This window comes from Nelumbo lutea, chromosome 1 (genome assembly GCF_056320005.1).
Source record: "Nelumbo lutea isolate HS-2025 chromosome 1, American lotus-T2T, whole genome shotgun sequence".
NCBI lineage: Eukaryota > Viridiplantae > Streptophyta > Magnoliopsida > Proteales > Nelumbonaceae > Nelumbo > Nelumbo lutea.
Genome location: NC_142684.1, coordinates 13,065,436 through 13,088,238, shown reverse-complemented (window position 1 = coordinate 13,088,238; position 22,803 = coordinate 13,065,436). Strand labels below are relative to the sequence as shown.

Below are 22,803 nucleotides of genomic sequence, written 5' to 3'. Positions count from 1 at the left end.
AAGGAAGAAGACAGGTTGTGTTGCAATTTTCTTAGTCACAGGTTGCGCATAGCTGTTTCTCTCAGCCTATGCATCCCACGTCGGTTTGATGGACCATGTGACTTGCTCCTACAAGTCATCCCACATCAGTGTCAACCTGTTGTGTTAGCCCATCTCCCTCACAGTGTTAGAATAAGGGAGTTTGCACATGACTTGTTTTTAGATGCATTTATCTCCCTCACATCAGTCTGATGGACCATCGCGCTATGTATTATGAACCGCTGGAATAAACCACGCTATACATTATAAATCAATGGTTATTTTAATAAACCGCAAGAATGAAGATGTGACAACAGTGATAAACCGCACATTGGATCTGGTCGATGGTTGGTAGGTAGTAGATATCTGGCTGTTGCATCTTATCCACATGGGTGAATGGTGGGGAGCAGGTAACCAGTTCTCTGCCCTCCCACCTATATATACATTTCATATATTCCGCTTCCCATTCAGTGGCAACCATCTCGATAGGCGACAACAGGCCTGCTTTTCTATTACATTATATATATAGTAAACATTTTTCATTCCATTTTTCCTTCGTTACATTTCAGTGTGTTTTTACACATCCTTCAAACTAATGTTGTTTACTGTTTTTCTTTGTTGCAGCTTGTTCTTCTTGAACGTGTCTCTCCAAGGTTGACATAATTTGCCATTGCCCTTTCCACTATTGTCTGCTTATGTTTCTTACCATTTACATTCTATGCTTTATTGATTATTCTTTGTTCTTATCTTGCTAATTTGTTCTTCTCAAGTCTTCATCCGTTTTACTGCAATATTATACACATCAAGATGCAATGCATTTACTATCTGCTTTAAACGATTGCTACATGAAATGTTGGCTCATTTGTGCCTGCCCCCACCACTATTTCGTCTTAAAAAGATAGGTGACAATTACTGTGCTGAGACCCGAATCTTCATAACACATGAGCACTTTGAGTTTTTTTGTCCCCCGTTCAGTGAATGTTAATGGCACGATAGAGTTTGCTTCTAAAGATGCGGTTCAGAAATTGAAGGCATTGTACAAACTCCATGTGGAAGACGTGGACTTTGATGACTTTATTTATGAACTTGAAAAGGAAGTGCGTAAGTTGGATGCTAAGAAACAGTCGCTAGGCTTCCCCTTGATTCAGAGTCTACTATGTCAGGGATTGAGTCCAGTGTGGACTCAAGCGAAGGGAACTCTTTTGTTTACTTTTCTTTTTATGTTTTTTTGTCTTTGTTCTGTTGGGTTCACTTTTTTGTGTCTTCTGATGCATGTATGACCCACTATTTTTTGACTCTAGTAACCCAAAGAACCAATAACATGAGTCATGGGCAGGATCAATGTGAATGAATGAACGAGTGGTCTTCTTCAAAAATATTTTCTTTTTGTTTGGTCAGATATACTCATGGTTATGGTTAGATACCCATGAATGGACAACGCTGGTTTGGTCTTGCTTATAAACCATTCATTGCTTGACTTTTTCAATGCTAGCTCTTGCTTATAAACCATTCGTTTTTATGTTTTAAAATTTCAGTTACCCTCTAGTATTTGGACACTAGAATACTCTCTGTTTTTCCAAGTTATAGTGACATCTTTTATTATTTTTTGATTTTAAGGCCTTTTAATATAAATTAAATAGTTTTTATTGAATAAAAAAAAATTTACTGCTTTAGTTGATGGGTTTTTCACAACTATAACAATGATTGGTTAGACGGTCTATGGTGGTATCACATGGTCCAAAGCTTGAAATATTAAGATTATATTTCACCATCTTCATCTTCTTGTATTGTTGGAGACACCATCGTAACATCTTCTTGCATTAGTATGCTGCCACATAGGATCTATCTTCTGTCCCAACTGTTGTCTTACAACAATGGCGACACACTATCTGGTATTTACCATGCAAAATGTTTATTCACATGGAATTCTTGTATCATTGTTATAAATAGAACTTCAGTAAACAGTATTAATCCACTAATATCATGGGGCAATTGTGGACCTACAACTCAATAGAAAACCGTATCAAATTTCACTAATATCATCATTCTCTCTCTTTCCCAGTTCTCTCTTTTCTCTTTTTCTTCGATACATTTTTTTTATTTTCTTTATATGCCCACCAACTTAGATTACTAGAGTTCAAATTTAAAATAGAAATTAGAAAGATTCTAGACGCTACTTTCTTCTAATGTAAACAAAGAAAAGATAAAAAGGACAACTAATCTGTGATAATTTTCGAGAGTTAGTTATCAAGTTATATCTATTCATCCATCTATCTATCTATATGTATATAGAGATCAGCATATATGGTAACAAACAATTAGAAAAGAAAGATTATGAAAATATTTGGTAAAATTCCTTAACCATTGAGTACTTTGCTATTTAACATGGAAGTTTGTCAATTGGTTCTAGTTTATTACAGTTCTCTGTTATCCACCAAGAAAAAAAAAAGATTATTTCAGCTCTATTTTGTTTTGCAGTCTAGACAACTTAAAAATTAATAGTCATCTAATTGATCAAAAAAATTAATAATGATCTAGTTTTAACTAAGGCAAGATTTCTACTTGATTCATAGAAAAGGGGGCCTAGGTCTTTTTCACTCTATCTTAACTTTTTTCCCTCGGTGGTGTTAGTCAACAAATTTAGAGTTTTCTAGTATAGTTTTTCGTTATTTGTTTATCTTTTAGTGTTATCTTTTAATGTAGCATTTAAGGTTGCAATGGACCTGGAGATTTTGGAAGTGGCAAATTTTTATTTCAAGATGCAATTTAGTTGCAATTGCAACAGCTATTATGAGTGGAACCACATGCTCTTCCATCATAACATTTATTGTAGATGCAATTTAGTTATTTCTAGATGCAATTTAGTTGCAATTGCAACAGCTAGGTCTTTCTTTTTGTCCTCTTGTACACTCATCCCCAATATCAAGGAACAAATGAAGTTAACATAAACTATAACAGCTGATGCATTTTTTGCTCTTATCTTGCTTCAATCATGAATTAGGATGTTATTGATGCAAATCAGTGGAAAGCTTGGCTCAAGAGCATGTTGTTGATCACTCAAGGATATTCTTTGGAAATTTTGAATATATTCTTGCTTTAGATGTCCTTTTCTCCTTGATGGCACAAAGGGGTATTTTTTGACTGATCCACTTGACAAAAATTATTAATTTTAAACAATGTGCGAAACAATTTTTGTTTTAGTGCCTATAGTGGTACATAGTAACAAATCATGTTTTTCCAACTTTAGAGGTTTTATCCCAAGTATAGATCATCTAAATAAATCATGTTTTTCCATTCATCTCTATCAAAGCCATATCCTCTAGCAAGTTGGGACCTTCAATCCTTTTGTCACTTTTTCAAACAATGTACATTATTTGCGTCAAACCATTTCTTATTAGTCCAAGTGGTTTTTGATGCACTCTCAAACTATACTATCCTTGTCCAAATTATAAGGCCTTGTCTGGCGTGTCTTTTTTGCACAGTCTGTTGGTTTTTTAGAAGTCTGGCAGCTCGCTTTTTGGTACTTTCCCGTTTGGTTGAAAAAAGATCTGTCTGCCAAAAGCTGCAGTCTCAAAAAGACGCGTGAAGCCTATTCCAAGCTATTTTCAAGAAGCTCCAAATGGAACTTTTCGCATTTTTTTCAATTCATCTTCATGTAGAAAGATGCAAAAGATCCTATTTGTGCTAGCCCCATTTTTTGATAGAATTGGTTAAAAACGATGCACGTAGGCTTCTCAATTGAAAAGCTTAACTTGTTTCAAAGATCTGATTCAAAAAAGATTACACTTCTTCTCAAACGGCCCCCCAAAAAATCCTATAAATCTAAAACTAGAGTTTAAATTGGGTAGGAGCAAAATGCAAGGGCACGTTTGTTGTTCCAGCTGCATAAAAAAATACGCACAAAACAAAAACTATCTTATGAGTTAAGCCCACTTACTATTGAAAATCAAATCAAAAGAAGAAGAAAAAAAAGGTTGGTAATCCAAACCCACGATTTGATTTCCAAAGAATAGTGATCAAAGCTTCGTACTGAAATTGTATTCTTGCCACATGCAATATGCTTTCCCCTAGTTCTCCTTGTTTTTTTGCTCTTCTAGGAAAAAGGTTCTACGATGATTTAGCTTAATACATTTGCATTTTCATGCAGTGCCCGCCTTTCATCTTGCTTCCACCCAATTTGTAAGTACCTCCTTTCCAGGTGCAATCTGCTTCTCTTATGGTACAAGTGTGATTTATGAACCTTCATTTTATATAGATGTATAGATGTATCAAATTATCTTTGTTGTTTCTATTATGTGGTTATATACATTATTCCCTTTAATTGTGCTTACATATATCACTATTCTTTTTCTTCCTTTGTTGCATATTACACTTGTTTTTTCTATTAAAAGCTTTTTGCTTTTTTTATTGTAGCAAGACATATTTGCACTTCCTTATTTTTATTCGAACCTCTTCCATTCCAAAACTACATGTACAATGGATATAGGTATTTTGGGACTTGTACCCTTCGAATTCACACCATTTCTCATTGGTGCTCCCCCCAACAATTGTGTCCATGGTGTTCCTACTGACCCTTTTGCTCCTATTCTCTCCCACACCACGTTCTTAAATGGGTCTCCCTTCAAATTTGAACTCTCTTCACTCCAAAATAACCTCCACATTCTTCAAGTACATGGAAATGTATCATCACTGTCCATTGATATGTCTACGCATGTAATGCATTCCACTTATGCACTATTTCGAACACACGCTGTTTTAGTTTTCCCTACAATTAATGACTTTGATGAAGGTCGACTCTGGCACTGTTGGTTACAAATGAAGATGCCTACATGCCAACCCAACTTTGATTTGCCAAGGGTTGAACACCCCACATTCCCCTATTTGAAGGTCATCTTGTGGAATATTTATGGCATTCACACTCAAGTATTTTATCGGGCATTAGCAAGGGTTAAGGAATTCCACAAACCATCGGTTCATATAATTATTGGGACTCTTGCCAGTAATGCAAGCTCACTTGAGGTCATTGACAAACTAGGCTATACTGGCTATTCTATTGTTGCTCCTTCAAACTACCTTGGTGGCATGTGGATTCTATGGAGAAGTGAGGAAGTAAAGGTGTTCATCACACCAGTGTCCTCCAAAAGTATTCACATCCACGGGCAACTACCCTTGAATTGTTTGTCACCAATATATGGAAAGATCCAAACTTGTAAAGTGTTTCAGTAGTGGTATTTGGACCAATCTATCAGCCAATTGGGTGTGCAATATACAATTAACTCAAATTAGAGATAATGCAGTCAACAAAGAACCCCATGGAGTGGCTACTAGTATTGTCACTTGTGTTTTTTTTACTTGTACTTGGCACATTTTGTTGGCATTTGTTACCATTTCATTCAAGTTTGTTTGTTCTTCTACATATGTATTAAAAGTTTTTGTCTCCCTTAGTTCTACTATTTCTTCTTCCTTACTTCTTTACTTTAACTTGTATTCGGCAGATGCCGACACCTAATGCCTCCGAACAACACCCGTTCCACATTCATATATCTCATAATCTTCACAATAGTATAAATTTAACATGTTATATGGCCTGCAAAACAATATCATCTCTTAAAATGCCATATCTGCTAGCATTTCACATCATTATAAGAATGTAAAAGGTGGGATGTACTCCACTTTCAGTCACCCGAGAAAAACTCCCAAGGAAGGGACCAATTAAATCTATCAAACAACCCTCTACACTAAGTTCCCAAGCTTACCCATGACAATTATGGGCCTTAACATACTAGTCTGCATTATGAAGGGAATGCCCCTGGAGCTCTTTGTAGTGTCTACATGCACCACCGTCAGGAACAACATGAAATTCTTTCCAATTCTTCTTTCCTTGCAAGTTCAACTTCTCTTCCCACCAATGATGCCCTCTCAGGGTCTTCAACCCCTGAATTTATTCAAGGTAAGCTTATCATTTCTCTAAGTGGTTAATTATCTTCCACTGTCAATTTTTATGCTACTGAGCCAAGGTCACCTATTAATTATTGTGGACAGTACATTTCCTGAAGCCCCGTATACAGTAGCACGAGCGTGTAGATCTCACTTGCCACTAGTGCACACTAATCAGTTTATACTTGTAGGAAATCCAAACCTTCCATGTGTCCACCAATTGGCCTCAGCCACCCGATTAAGACTCTTAGAGAAGGAACCAATAGAAGGTATCGGGCAACCCTACACATTAATTTCTCAAGTTTCACTGCCAAAATTATGAACATTAACATACTAAATTGCATTTTGAAGGGAATGCCCTTGGAAATCTTCAAGACGTCCACATGCACATTCCTCAAGAAGGGCATGGAATTCTTCCCAATTCGTCTTTGCTTGTAAGTCCTCTTTTGATCAATAATTCCCTCCTAGGGTCTTCAACCCTTCAATTGATTCAAGGTAAGCTTAGTGTTTCTCAGAGTGGTTAATTATGTTGCTGCTATTAATTTTTGAATTACATGGTCAAAAAGATCTCCCATTAATTTCTGTAGGGAGTACCTTTCGTGAAGCCGTGCATACAAGGGTGTGTAGATCTCAAGCAATCCAGAGAAGAAGGGCACACATGACAGTCCACGTAGGGCTATAGAACTTTTTCTCTGGTATGAGTTTATTTTCCATGAGAAGGTTGTGACTGTATCTAACAAGATCTTGTAAATGAACAAGGGCTTCTACTCCACAAAATCAGAAGAAACACCAAACACGCCCCTTCTCTGAACGGTGGGACTTTAGACCACCGAATTCTATATGCACGAAGTGTCATTCCAAAATGTGGATTCAGGAGCGATCGCCTTCCAGCTCAATCTCCAATCCTATATTTTACCTTTGTTGTTTGGATGGGAAAGTCAAATTACCGCTGCTCCCAGAGACACCTTCCGTTTTACAAGATCTATTTGAAGGGAAATATGATACAACGAAGTCAAAGTTCAATGAATTGATTCGAGTTTATAATTCTATGTTTTCATTTACATCAATGGGTGGGAAAATAGATTACCAATTGAATTGGCTCATTGGTACCTACCGAAGGAGAACGCCCAAAGTTTGCGCAGTTATATATATATATATATATATATATATATATGATACTGAAAATGAAGTTGCCAATAGTCTCTCAGCCATCCATAATGATCAAATTGGTGCTAAACAGGACCCAAATATTGTTCATGATCTCCAAATGATGTTGAACCAAATAAACCCATATGCCAAGTTTTTCCCTGATCGAAGAATTGAGTTACGTATGTGAATATTAGAACGAGGGCCTAACCAAAGGCAGTATAATAAACCTTCATGCAATGAAGTAGCAGCACTGATGGTTGGAGATGGCTCTCAAAGCACTAATAGGCGTGATGTTATTGTTTCCACATTGGATAACCAATTGAAGAGGATTGGTAAGACACACCCATGATATATGCCAGTACAATACCCACTTTTATTTCCACATGGTGAAGATGGATGGAAGCTTGACATTCCATATCAATGTGTTCCCTGTGCTAGAAGCCAACGTCAACATATGGTGACACCAAGAGATTTCACTGCTTATCGAATTCAGAATCATTTAAATGAAGGCAAAACTTTACTGCAAGGTGGGCGAGCATTTCAACCGTATTTGGTTGACTGTTATGCTGCTATAGAAGATGATCGTCTAAGGTACTACAAGTCCAACCAAAAGCAACTAAGGAGTGAAGTATATCAAGGAATACAAGATGCCATTAATGCTGGGGATACCAATGCAACTAAGGAGTGAAGTATATCAAGGAATACAAGATGCCATTAATCCTGACAAAAATGATGACACCCTTCTATTTGAAACAATTGTAAAATTCGTGATCCGTGGTACTTGTGGTAATCAAAATCCCTCTATAGCCCATGTATGGTTGCACCTAAGTGCAAAAGCCACTACCCCAGACAATTTTTTGTAGAGACATTGAAAATAGTGATGGTTACCCTATTTATCGTCGAAGAAACAACGGATGTATGTCTCAGGTTGGAATTCATCAAGTTGATAACCGATGGGTTGTTCCCTAAAATAAAGATCTTTCAAAAAAATATAATGCTCCCATAAATGTTGAGATTGTTGCAAAAACATATGTGGTAAAATATTTATACAAGTATATCCACAAGGGATTTGACAAAGCAAGTTTAGCTATTCATAAATTGCCAATTAGTCACTCAAGAGAAACAAATAGTTATGAACAATTTGGTGAAATCCAACAATATGTGGATTGTCGATATGTATCTGCCTCTGAGGCCTCTTGGAGAATCTTTGAATTCCCTATTCAACAGAAAAACCCACCAGTTGAAAGGTTACAATATCACTTAGAAGATCAACAAGTTATTGTCTTTGATGATCACCAAAGTTTAGAGTGAGAAATGTCAAGGCCTGGAATCGAAAGAATTATGTTTACAGCTTAGTTTGATGCAAACCGGATTTACCCAGAAGCAAGAGCTTTGACCTATGTTGACTTCCCAAGATATTGGGTTTGGAATAATGATGCCAAGATATGGACTAGGTGAAAAAAGGGCATGGTCATTGGAAAGTTATATTATGCTCACCCATCATCTAGAGAAGGATATTACCTTCGCATGTTATTACAAATAGTTCATGGAGCGACAAGCTTTGAAGACATGAGAACTGTAAATGGAGTGACACATGATTTTTACAAAGCAGCATGTATAACTCTTGGCTTGCTTGATAATGATAATGAATGGGATTACACATTGGTAGAAGCTTCTATTTGGGCAACTAGTAACCAAATGCATGACATTTTTGTATCTATTCTATTGATTAATGAGGTTGCTAACCCAATACAGCTTTGGAATAACCATTGGAAAAGTCTATCAGATGAATTGCAATATAGAGCTTGATCAGAATTTAAGAACTCCCAAATCCAACTCACTAATAATGAATTACAGAATTGGGCTCTACTCAAAATCGAGGCAATCTTGAACCAAAATAACAAGTCAGTAACTGATTACCCTGGAATGCCAACCCCTTCTAACAACCTTATTCATGGAAACTTAAACAGATCAATATGGCAAGAATTATCTTATGATATCACTACATTAAAGGTAGAGTTTGAGCACCTACATGATGCCTTGAACCCACAACAACGATTAGTGTTCAATAAAATTATGCATGCATGCATGGGAAACATTGGTCGATTTTTCTTTGTTATGGTAGTGTCGAAACTGGCAAGACATATTTGTGGAGAACATTGATCTCAAAGTTACGCTTTGAGCAAAAAATTGTTGCTGTAACTGCAACTTCTGGAATTGCATCTTTGCTATTACCTAATGGAAAAACTACACATTCTACATTCAAGATTTCAATTGACCTAAATGAAACATCAACATGTTCAATAAGCCATCGATCTGCACTAGCTGCATTTTTGTAGGTAGCTAATATGATAATACGGGATGAAGCTTTAATGGCTTATTGTTAAGCGTTCGAAGCTTTGGATCGAACACTGAAAGATCTTATGAAACCTTTTGACCCAGCCGCATCTGATAAAGTATTTGGTGGTAACATTCTCTTAATGTACTTCCAGTTCTTGAGTAGTAAAACTATATAGTCCTTGAAAATATTATCTCACCTATGCTTTAACCTTTTTTGCAAACATTATCGCAGTTGTTACTTTGGCACACCCATAAACAACTATTGCAGGAAACTCTTGAAAAAGGGACATTGTTTTGGTTGACCAGGAGTAAGAGTTCTTCAAGATTGTCATCGCTTAGTTTTCTCCATGGAAACCTAAATTCCTTCATCTAGTATTTACTTGTTTTAAAACAGAAAGCTTCCCATTAAATTTAGCCTATGGGATGTACATGGGATAACTGATGATGATACTCTCCAAAAAATAGATAATGATTTTGTCGTCGTCATTGGTTCAGCTGTGAAGGTTACCTCCTACAATGGTATGCCCACTCAAACTATACAATTTCTTTTCCCAAAACCAACTCTCCACACCTCTACTCACAACAAATCTTACAATGGTCTCAGGTCTATCTGTTTCTACCATTAAGTATAGTAGGATTGTTTGGGACCCTGATATTGATGAAGAAAAACACCTTTATGCATGGTAATTTGCCTTCAATTAAGTAATCTATATTTCATAATCTGTGTTGAACATCATGAAACACTTTACATTCTTTGGTTGAAATTAATGTTATACACAAAAAGGGCAAAAGAAGATGCAAGCTTACAAGATATGATTCGGTAATATAGGAGCATTCAAACATCCCTAGACCAGATTGTATCAGTACAACCTCTTACTATTTTTTAACGTAATTCACTGCCAACCCAAGGTAGAACTAATCGCCCTCAAATCCGTCGACAGGTATTCAACTACTAGATGATAAAATAGTTAGTTTGTTGGGCACAAGTATAATTCTTGATAAATTAATTAATCTCATGCTTATCATAGACTCAGCGCTATCGAATAACTGGTTACATCACAAGCATCGACAATGACCAGGGACTATGGTATGAAGCATGCTCTCTCTGCAGGAAAAAAGCAACTCCTAATCAACAAAATTTTGGTTGCTCAAATTGTGGTCTTTTAGTGACATCAACAGTGTCAAGGTAATTTCATACATTACTTTATAACCACTTCCCACACGAACTTGTCCTAAGATACATTGAACTCTTGTTCTAGGTATAAAGTTTATGTCTCTTTCCAAGATCGAACCGCATCAGAACTTTTACCATGTTTGACAAGCAAGCCGAATTCTTAATCAACAAACCCGTTGCAGAGCTTAAGGAGTTTCTTTCGCAGGTATTGAAAATTGTACAACTTGGTAACCTAAATATTTAGGACAACCAGATTGAAGTCCTAAACAACTTGGTTCATTCATGTGTCTGGAGGCCATATACAATTGTTGTTGAACCGCCTAGGTAGTTCTCCCCGGTCATTGTATTCATTTCAAACATAAATTGGCAAGAACAGAGTCATAGGTTGCTCGCTAAAATCACAAAAATCTCTGAACGCCCAACTAAGTAATCCAACACTTCGCACTTGCAATTAATCCAGATCTGCAAGTTAGATGTGCCTAACACACATGTACTCCCAATTTTCTACATAGGTTTCCTCTCCATGCCAGCCATAGAATCGCCTCTAACTTCTCTATTAACTATTTGTGTTATGGTTTCCCCTGGATATTGACTATTATTCTCTTTTTAGTTAAATCTTACATTTATTTTAAGTTGGTAGTAACGCAAATGCATATTCCAATACCATTTCCCCCACCCTATTAGTACACTAAATTTTTGTTCAATTTTCTTGTACAAGTGTCCTTCCCCACTTAAACCCACTATTTTCTACCACCCTATTTCAATGATTAAAGCATTCTATGACTTTTATTTGCAGGTGCTTCTCCCATGTCACCTATAGAACCTGCTCTTACATCCTCTGAATGTACGTCACATTTTTGTCTGTTGAGCTACAGCTTTGTTAATGTGTGCAAATTATTAACAAAGAAATATATATATTAAAGTTGGTCTATCCATGTCATCATGTTTCTCCTTGAGATAAGCTATTTATCTATTTTCTCTATTTGTTTGTATTTTTTTGTTTTAAGAATATAAAACAATAATCATTGATTATCTTGATTAGATTAATAAAGATGCACACTATTAGAGAGAGACTTTTTGGGTTTTCCAAAGCCTCTTATTACATTTAAAAAAGACATTTAAGAGAGAGAGAGAGAGACCTTTGGGTTTTTCAAGGCCTCTTATTTTAATGAATGTTCTTATTACATTTAAAGAGAGAGAGAGAGAGAGAGAGAGAGAGAGAGACCTTTGGGTTTTCCAAGGCCTCTTATTTTAATGCATGCTATTATTACATTTAAAAGAGAGAGGGAGAGAATAGTAATAATATAAATCAAATAATATAAATAGGTTGAGGTTATACAATAAAAAAAACTATTAATTTAAAAATCCACTTAACTTTCACTAAAATTAAATATTAACAAAACTTAGTAAATATTAAAAATCTATTTCAATTCCACTTAAAAATCAAACTTAATAATTGCTAATAAAAAAAAATTTAAATATAAAACTATTAATTGATAGTTTTAAACTTTTAATAATATTATTAGATAACTTATAAGTTGAGACCTTTATTGTGCATAAAGAACTCATTAAAAATGATAAAAATTAATGAAAATTGAAAGTGCATAACCCATTTTATTAACAACGTTTTGTTGCAAAAATTACTGAATATTGATGAAAATACCAAAAATTAATTAAAAATAATAAATTTAAATATAAAAATATTAATTTATTATTTTAATAATATTGTTAGATAACTTTGTATTAATGCATTTTTAATTAATTAATAATTTTTATAAGTCGAGACTTTTATTGTGCAGAACTCATTAAAAATGATAAAAATTAATGAAAATTTAAAATGTAGAGCATGTTTTATTAACAATATTTTATTGCAAAGTTACTCATGTTCAAAAATTATTGAATAGTAATGAAAAAATATCAAAAATTAATTAAGAATCTAGAAAATTATGAAAAACATAAACAATATTAAATAATAAAAATAATTAAACAATATTTTATACTAATAAGGGTATTTACTGAAAATAATTAAAAACTACAATTAATAGTATTTTATTATTAAAAAATACCAAAAATTATTAAAAATGTCCAAGCCAGAAATTATTGAAAAATATTGAAAATTAGTTGTATTTTAATTAACTATGGTATTATTTAGTTATTTATATTATTTCTACTAAAAGAAAATGCAAATTAATTTTGTAGTGACTAATATAAAAAATAAATGCTAAAAATACTGAAAATTATTGAAAAATAATCGTATGCAAAATTTACTGATTAATAATGAAAAAACACCAAAAATTAATTAAAAATCCAAAAATTCTAAAAAACCTAAAGCTTAATTAAAATACTAAAAATAATTAAAAAAATAAATTAATTGTATTTTATTGCAAAAAATAATAAATAATAATGAAAAAATAATGTATTTTAATTATTAATAGTAATATAATTAACAATAATTATTTTTAAACTATAATTAATGGTATTTATAATTTAAGCTATAAATAGTAGAAAATTAAATTTAATTGTCAAAAAAATACATTTAATTAGTTTTAGCCAAGAAGTTAGTAATATTTTTGAAAATATTATAATTTCTAGAAATCACTATAATTTAAATAAATACAGTAACTTAATAATTATAATATTTTAATAGATAACAATATTTTAATAATTAATAAAAAGTAAGAAATCATTTATAACTTAAGCAAATATTAGGGGCCCGTTTGGTAAGTCTTTTTGAGAAGATCTTCTTGTAGCTTCGACAGTCAATAGACGCATTGAGCTTTTGACATAAGATCTAGGCAGTTCGAAGACCATTTGGCAAGTGTGCATCTTTCCATGCATCTTTTTGGGTCTTCCCGCACGAGATTAGAACACGAAAGATGCGAGAAGCTTCATTTAAAGCTTCTTGAAATCAGCCTGAAATGGGCTTCTCGTGTATTTTCAGCGTCGCGTCTTTTGGCAGCTAGATCTTCTACAATGCCAAATAGGAATAGATCGATTTTCGATCTTCCCGACTTGTAAACAGCCGAAAGACCATGCAAAAAGATGCGCCAAACGACGCCTAGATCTATAAATTTGCAGGCTCAAGCAACTATTTTCTTTTGAGTTAGGTCTACCTGAGGTATGCACCATGCCTGCATATTATCAGGGACAATCACATTCAAAATCTAATTGGGTATTAAACTTTTGGAGTCCAATGATGGCTTTAGCGGATAGGACATAACCCCTAATAAGCTCAACTTGGAAGTTATATGCATATTAATAATATTTAAACAACAAATTTTATATTAATATATAGAAAAGTTGTATATTTTCTTTTACTAGACTAGAATTAAATAAAAATTTTATTTTGTAAAAAATCATAGTTTTATAATTAACACGGGCCTCTTTATCAATAGAAAATGTGCAAGCCTGAGCCCCGCCCGACCATCGGGCCTAGATATTGAGCCCAAGCCTAGTCCTTATATAAAGCCTGATGCTTGAGCCTGAAGCCTGATCTATACACAAGATGTCTTATTTTCAGTATACTTTTATAAAGTAATATTGTATTAATTTAGTAATAATTTAATAAATTAATAAACTATTTTATATTTCCTAATAGTAAATTGATATTTATTAATAATTTAAGAAGCACATATATATATATATATATATATTTATTATATATAACATAAGTATTTTTTTTTATAATATGTAATAGTATCGAGCCAAGCTTATTTGAGAAAGCTTGAGCTTGGACCTATGAACCTGAAATTTTGTCCAAGCCTGGAAAAAACATGTTAGGCCCAGCCAGGCCATCGGGCTACCTGACCCATGAATAGGCCTAATTGTGTATATAAACAATTGTATACATCAAAAATCATATGAAATAAAAATTTAACCATCTTTTTCAATTTTTTTTTAAATGGACCTCTCATAGCTTAGTCCGGTCTACGGCTTGGCCTGGCCTAAGGCTCGACCCATGAACAAACCTAGCCCATGGCATGGGCCCGTGTGGGCTCGGGCCATGGGTCATGTCGAACCGACCCCCCCAAATTACCCCAAGGGAGGGAGGCACAACCTACGATGCCATATGGGCCAGCACGGCATGACCCACACTTTGTGCAGGCCACATGCGGGTTGTGTCGTGCCGGCCTAGCATGACCCGGTTTACACCTTTACATGAACCCGCCCAAATACTGGGGACGGGGAGGGAAAATTCAAGGATTCCCCATCCTTGATGAGAAGTGGGGTGCCTTGCCCCTAAACTCGCCCGACATTGGGGAGTGGTTGCCTTGCCTTGAACTCGCCTGACACTGGGGATAGGGTGGGAATGGAGTAGAGTGTCTTGATTATGGGGTAGGGACAGGGATGGGGTGCCTTGCCCTAAACCCACCCTGTTGTCATTCTTATATAATTGTTAATTATTAATGAAATTAATAAAAATGTTAGCTTTTGTAATTATTTTTATGTATTTAGAGTGAATAAAAAATTCATTTAAAAATAATACCAATTATTAAAATTAGTACAAATTATTAATAAAACTAAATTTATTAAAAATATTCATTCATATTAAATTAACAATAATTATTTTCTGTAAATAAACATTAAATAAAAAATAATACCAATTATTAAAATTAGTACAGATTATTAATAAAACTAAATTTATTAAAAAATATTCATTCATATTAAATTAACAATAATTATTTTCTGTAAACAAACATTAAATAAAAAATACAATTATTAAAATTTTAAATATTTACAAAAATTTTGAATACTTTTAGTTAATTAACAATAAATTTTGATTATTAATTTAATATTAATTAATAGTAAATAAAATTATCAGATTTTTCAGATTTCCCATGCATCGCACGGGTCCCTGCTAGTAAACCATTAAAATTGAAGTAAGATTAATAGAATCGACAAGATTGAATGACAAGAGAATATGAAAAAGAAGATAGGGAAGTTGAACATACTTGTTGTTCTTTACTTCTTTTTCCTCAATCAAGCTTTTTTTTGCAATTTTTCCTTTGGCAAATTAGCACTAGCAACATAATGGAAAGTAAAACCCTCCAACTTTTCTTCATTCAAGTTTCCTCACTTTTGTGTATTTTTTAAAGCTTCTATTTTAGTATAGTTGTTCCTTTTCTCTAGCCAACTATCCTCACTTCTTAAGAGTACTAAAATTTCTATTTTGACCCCAACTAATTTATTTGAGTGGGGGAATTTATGGGAAAAAATCAATATCCTTTTTCTATGTATACAACTTTTTCAAACCTCAGTGGGGGTAATTGTCCACATTAAGCTCTACATAGATCCGCCCATGGTTTAGCTAGTTTTATGCTGATAACAGGTACTGGAGAATATTTAGCATCCATGGCATGCCTAGGGGAAAGTTTCTTTATAGACTCTAAGATAATATCATTGTTTCAAGTGAAATTTGTAGCAAGTATTGGGTATAGAAGTGAGTTAAGGTATTAACTCTTCCCATTCTTATTACCAAAAAGGCTCTTCCCATTTTCTCTCATTAAGTTCTATATTTAAGGTATTTTTTATCATCAATAAATTCTATTAATTAGATATATATATATCTAACTTTTAACAATATAAAATCCATGTTTTCTTAAAATTGACCCAAAAATGAAATCTCCCTTCTGTCTAGGTGACAAATAAGCAATTCAACCATGCATCCAAGTCAAATGGGTCAACTAATGATGCTATAATTCCATAATAAAAATTATAAAAAATAAAATCATAAAAATATGAAAAAATACATAAAATGTGTAGAAAATATTTGGTAGATCACTAATATTACATATTCATCATATTAAACAAAAATAGGTGGGATACATAAGAATTATTTTTATACACAAAAATATAAAAAAATATAGAAAATTTTGGAAGTACATCATTATTATTGTTATCATCATCATCATCATCATCATCTAAAATTTTACTAGTCTATATCATACAAAGGAAAGAGGAAGGTTTGGAATCACCTCACCCCAATGCTTATGTTAACCTTCTCTCTCCTTTCTCACATATGTCAATCATGGCTCTTTATAAAATTCTTCTTCTTCTTCTTCATCTTCTTCTTCTTCTTCTCATAGTCAATCTTTGTAACCTCTCCTTCTTTCCCATTAAATCTCTGTTTCTCTCTTCTTAAATCTCTTTGGTTCCTTTTTACTGTGATAAATTAGAAGTATAAATCGGATTGGTTGGATTGGGTTAAAGGTCAACCAAAGCTTAACCCTAAGCATAGGCCTTGAGCCTAGACCCAAATTGAGGTCAAAATTGAAGTTTTCTCAACACAAACCCACCTAAATTGAACAAAATACAGCATGGGATAGGCTCACATAGGCTTTGTTGGGCTTAGTTTTCTTTTTTTTTTTTTTTTTTATCCCTTATTTTGGCTGTATAGTAAAATCAGATTCCATCACAATTGTAAAACTAAAGATATCCATGATACAAGATATCTCTTCTTTGTGTATCAAGTAAGTGTACTAAGTGTTAGAGTTGAAGGAATCGTGAGTAGTAATAAGGAGATTTTTAGTTTCTCTATACAGGTAATCAAATTCAACCATTTTTTTCTTTTTTTTTTTTGTAGAAAATAGTAAAGAGTGAAAGTTTGATGCGAATGCACTGAAAAAGGGCCACTTTCGGTCCTTCATTCATTGTATGCCACGTCATTTAATTGCTTAGCATATTGAAGGGATCAAACTTGTTTTACAAACTGTCTTTTTTCTATTATATTAATTTATCAAAAAGTATTTAAACATCGTTCTTCTCTTTCTTTCTCTTATTCCTACTTCTGTACTTCGGATTTCCCTTTCTCTTGTTTCAAAAATTGGATTTAGTTAAAAACTTTGAATGGTTCGGATCGATATCATGTTTTCAAAAAATAAATAGATGGAGATTCTCCTTTCTTCCATATAAATTTGTTTTCATTTGACATATACACTGTTCTTCTCTTTAGTTCGACTACGAAATTTAAATAGAAAGGAATTAAAGCATGCAGGAGAAGGAGAGAAAGTAAAAAGTAGCTGTGAAGATGGAAGAAATGTGAGATTAAAAGAAAACCAAACAAAGAAAACGTGGGAAAGAGGGAATGAGCAAGGCAAAGCTTTGTTTGATGGTAATATTCAAGAGAGAAAGCAATTAATGTGGCAAATTTTCAATGGAAGATAAATAATCACCTCTTTACAGTGCGTCCTATTTGAATTTTAACTAAGGGTTCAATTATGATATGGAAAAGATATCATATCTGAAAAACTTCCGGCCACTCAACTGGAATTATAAACATAGTAGCCAATCAGGTGGTATTTATCAAAATTCATGGGTGGATTTTGATTGGTCAAAACTCTTTCCATATCATATCTTTTCCGCGTCATAGATTTTTCCTTTAACTAAATAGTAACATCCTTAATCCGTTATTCTGAATGTCTAATCTAATATCCAACACCAGAAGTGATATATATTTTGAGACAATGCCAAGAACCAACACTAGAAGCAATGTTTACAAATTTCTTCTTTTCATGCATGTTCTTTCATTTTCTAGAAGGCAGCTTGTTTTGCAAAATTTATTGAAGATTTCATTGCTCTTGGCACCTATTCACTATTTTATGTGTTTCACCAAGTTGCCGGCTGGAGAAGTTGTGAGATGGCAGTTGCAACTATTAGCACTTGTAAAAGTTCTAGAATGACACAAGTTGGGCCATCAGAAGTTTTGCAATGACAAAAATTTCCTAGGTATGTTGTGTCATATATTAGGGATTTTACCCCATTTTTGGGGTCGTTTAGCTAGTTTTATGCTGATAATAGATACTGGGGAATATTCAACATCCATTGCATGCCTAGGGTGCAGAAAGAAAAGTTTCTTTATAGACTATAAGATGCTATTGTTCATTGTTTTGGTCAACAAACCGCTGATCCGGACAATTAACCATTTGAATGGTTTTGACATTTTTTATTATTTTATTATTTTATATTTTTATCAGAATGGACTGACCGTTTGGTTCGAACGGCTGGACCCCTGACCGGTTCGTTTTCTGGGTTGATTTTAAAAACCTTGAGTGAAAATTGTAGCGAGTATTGGGTATAGAAGATGAGTTATATGGATTAGGTCATTTCATATCCAATAACCCGACCCAGATATACTTCCAATCTTCTTTTTTTCCATTTGCAAGAACTCCAATTTCTGTCCAAGTTGTTGGAGTAGCACATGCCTTCACGATGTGACGGAAGTCTATCAATCTTCTTACTACCAATGACCTTGGCTATAGGGTTAGGGTTTCTTCTATTTTAATTTGACTTCACAGAGCCAGTGCAATTCTGCTAGTTTGATATAATCCAAATCAATTTGTTGTAAATGTATAATCCATTCCATCCAATTTGATACAATCCAATTCGATTTAATTTAAATGCATATGAGGTGCAACTCGTGTTGTTTCGAGTTATCATTTTATTGCTTCCGGCTCGGGCCTTGGGTAGAGTCCATTGAATTTTTGATAAAAGCCCAACCCGAGTCCACGCAAGCTGCCCCTATATTAATTCTATCTATCTATAAGTCATTAAGTTGGTTACCCATTTCTTGTCTATTTGTTAAATCACAGAATAATTTAAATATTGAACTCTATATTCTATTAAATTGGTTTGAATGTTGTTTAGTTTTTACTTAAAAGTCATCACTCAGTTACAAGTTTGAGAAAACGGAGGGATTTTTCGGACTACTCAATATCCGAATAAAATTGATATATGGATCTACCTTTTACCCGATCCGATCCGATCTGTCTGCAGGCCAGTTGGATCGTACTTTCCACACTCTGTTGAAAGCCCGAATTCTGCAGTGGGCACTAGACATTGAGAAGGAAATTTACAGAAGACGAAACGAGGATCTTTTCCACCGGGTGTGTGGCTTGTTGAGAGCGACAATTGTGATTTCATTTAACAATACAGAGGACAATTCTCTCTCTAGAGAGAGAGAGAGAGAGAGATGGCGGTGGCACTGGCTCCGGGGTTGTCACGGAAGCTGAAGAAGGTGTTGGAGTCACGAACGGACTCACCGGATCTTCTGGCTTCACTCAACACACTGTCGACATTCTACACAGAGAACACACAACAGGCTCGGAGGAACCTCAGATCCACCATCGAGAAGCGATCTCTCTCCATCAACGATGAATTCCTCCTCGCCTCCGAGGCCGTCCAACAGGTTCCCACCACCAATTAATACTCATCCTCTATCCGTCTGTCTGTTTGGCTCTCTCTTACGTTTATTTATTTTGATTTTTTTTCCTAGGCCTTGGATCGAGTGGAGGAAGAAGCTAACGCATTAACCGATTGCTGCGACAAGTAAGATCCCATTTTCGTTTTCTTTTATCAACGCAGACAAATTTGTCAAATATTCTGTTAATGGATGGCATTGGGTATAGTTTCTTCACATTATGAGAATTTTTCTTCAAGGGAGTATGAGTACAGTTGCTTCTCAAATTAGCATAAATACCAGTGTGTAAGGTTTTGTACCTAAGTGGCTCTTTGTGATTTCTTTCAACCTCTGACTTGGGATTGCTGGCACGGTAGTGTTGAAATGTCTGCTTCTGGGGCTTTCCACCATTGTAGATTAACAATTAGCTTTACAAGTTAAACACACTTTCTCTTGGTTGTTTTTTATTTAACATCTTTGGCATGCATTAGGTTTGTTTGCTGAATGCCAATTTCGGCAATTACTTTCTTTTTCTTTTTCTTTTTTTTTTTTTTTGAAGAATCAGATAAAAATTCATTAAGAAAAGATGAAGTACAGTAGGAGGTGATAAGATATTACCAGAAGCAAGAAGCACCCACAGAAAACCCAAAAAAGATCCTAAAAAACCACAGCTTGTACAAAAGATTACCCAAACAACTCTTATTAAGGATAGTGTCTATAGTTGTTTGTTATGGTTTTAGCAAATATAGTGTCTATAGTTGTTTGTTAGGGATGTATTTTGTTCCATTGTCTTTAGGTAACCTATATCTTTGGTTTCTATGAAACTGCTACTACATTTTATAACTTCATAGTGGACATTTGAGAAATCCCAGGATTGCCCAGGCATTGAACAATTGCAATGCTACCACGGGAGATATCATCAGTACAACCGAGAGGCTTAAACAAGAACTTGAGATCACCACACAGCGGCAAGAGATTGCGTCATGTTTCCTTCGGGACTACCAACTTTCTAATGAAGAGGTACATGGGTACATGTATAGGTTTTGGCAATTCCTATGATACTAGAAAGGTATGATACCTGAGAAACTTTAACTAGTCAGAAACCTATCTGGATATAAATGAATAACAGTTGATTGGTCACCGGTTGGATGATACTGGTTGATTGGTTATCAGGTTCTTAGGTATGATACCTTTTTGGCGTCATAGTTTGGATTCATGATATAGACACTGATCTGGGTATTAGCTCTGTTTTCTTGTTTTACTACATATTTTCTGTACATTGCAAATTCACTTAATATTCCATAATCGGTTTTTGTACAATTATATCATCTAAAGAGATGTGTGAGAAAATTTATTTATTTTTGTTTCTACATTGCAGATTAATGCACTGAGGGAAGAAGACCTAGATGAAAACTTCTTCAAAGCACTTGCTCATGTTCAGGAAATTCATGCCAACTGCAAGATACTGCTCAGGACACATCACCAGGTACTACGATTTAATCTTCTTGTTCTTAGATAAATAAAACAGCAAACATGAAGGGTTTTCTCTGATAACATGTATCCTATGCAAAAACTATACTTGATGAAATCAACATTTATGAAAGATTGAAAGCTATGATACATATACATGCTTAGTGCATGGAGTATCAATATTGGACACCATAGATTTCTGATATGGCACTGGATACTGCATGGATGCATGGAAACATTTAATTTATACCTTTTAGCATGAAAAACTTCTAAAATATGTTAATGGTATATTTTAACAAATCATACTATTAAAAATCTGAGATGTTAGAGCTTAGTTAAATTGGACAAGATATAAATATTAAGATACCATATCTAGCTTAGACAACTAAATATAAAAGAATTATGTCAGCTTAAGTTAACAAAAAGAAATGCAAAATCTTTTGTTTTTTGATAGTAAAAAGAACACTTCATAAAATAAAAAGGAAGAAAGTACAAGAATTGGTGATAGACATGACCAAAAAGGAAAACTGAACCATAAACATCGGTAAACAACCCTCTAGCTAAAATCCATGCAGATACTTCTTTTCATACCACCCAAAATTTTCTAATCAAAACCAAGCTCCAACAGTTTGAAAAACTTCATCTGCCTTTTCCACTCTCCCCTTCAACAACCTTGACCCTTCTCTCCACCCAAATTATTCCCCTTTGAATGTTCTTCTTCTCAATCCGCCTTATGTACTCAGTAGTCCACTGTCTTTTTGTTTTTCATTTTCTACTATCTTCTCTTGATTGCCACTTTTACTCTCAGTTCAATCCCTTTCCTCTGGCAATAATTCAACAGTAAGCCATTGATGAATGGTTTCCACCAACCTTCTCTTTTACAAAGTTTTCAACTAAAACATCTTCCAAATCATCAACCTCAATAGGAAAAAGAGATCAGTGCCTATTATCTACCTTTATCTTCCTTCCACTCCACCATCACTGCACTTTTAATACTAAGATTACCACTCTTTGTCTGGTATCCTTTTAGAATCATTAGCCTATCTACAAAAACCTTGGATCAACAACCAAACTCTCCTTGCTCACACCATGATATGGACAACCACATCTCTTCTCTCCTTAGCACAAGCCTTGTTGTTGCTGGCTGACCTTCTCATCCTTTTGTTATCACCCACAAAACATATTTCACTGGGAACCACAGGCTTCTTATTGCCAAAATTTCTTCCACAATCAACCAATGTGTTGCCATCATTAGTTGACCCTTCGACAGTTTCACTGCCTTCTTCCATTTCTTTGAACACTTCTGCACCTAACTCTTCTTTACTCAAATGCAAAAATTTTCCAGAGTAGACTATCTTCTCAGGATACTGCTGCTTTATGAATGGCCATGTGGGCAGTCCTTTCCTGGTTGGCTATCCAAAAGAAATTCAAGGAGCTATTCCATAACTTGTTTTTTTGACCATGTTTTATTGTATAAATAGAAATTACTGATGCTTTTTGTTATTCTGTTGGGCTTTATATAGTAGCCCCCCTTTATATT

General features: G+C 34.2%; 2 protein-coding genes across 3 annotated transcripts in view; both read left to right on the top strand.

Moving 5' to 3' along the window:
• The first annotated feature begins 499 nt into the window (after positions 1-499).
• Positions 500-7,019, top strand: LOC148873574 (uncharacterized). 2 transcript variants are annotated; one of them, XM_088965885.1, is made up of 8 exons: positions 500-546; positions 643-671; positions 4,166-4,197; positions 5,819-5,968; positions 6,147-6,224; positions 6,307-6,389; positions 6,543-6,625; positions 6,715-7,019. In XM_088965885.1, exons 4-7 carry the CDS (start codon positions 5,851-5,853, stop codon positions 6,615-6,617), a joined length of 354 nt encoding a protein of 117 aa, XP_088822011.1. In that variant the 5' UTR covers positions 500-546; positions 643-671; positions 4,166-4,197; positions 5,819-5,850; the 3' UTR covers positions 6,618-6,625; positions 6,715-7,019. The 2 variants fall into 2 exon arrangements, with proteins under 2 accessions (XP_088822011.1, XP_088822010.1); XM_088965884.1 differs by having other exon boundaries at positions 6,307-6,450; positions 6,715-6,905.
• Positions 7,020-19,262: 12,243 nt separating this feature from the next.
• LOC148873573 (oligomeric golgi complex subunit) overlaps positions 19,263-22,803 on the top strand; it is a 48,134-nt gene continuing 44,593 nt past the window's right edge. Inside the window, exons 1-4 of the mRNA XM_088963532.1 lie at positions 19,263-19,802; positions 19,890-19,942; positions 20,666-20,813; positions 21,172-21,279. Coding sequence (XP_088819658.1) covers positions 19,587-19,802; positions 19,890-19,942; positions 20,666-20,813; positions 21,172-21,279 — 525 coding nt within the window. The 5' untranslated portion in view covers positions 19,263-19,586. The remainder of the gene's footprint in view (positions 19,803-19,889; positions 19,943-20,665; positions 20,814-21,171; positions 21,280-22,803) is intronic.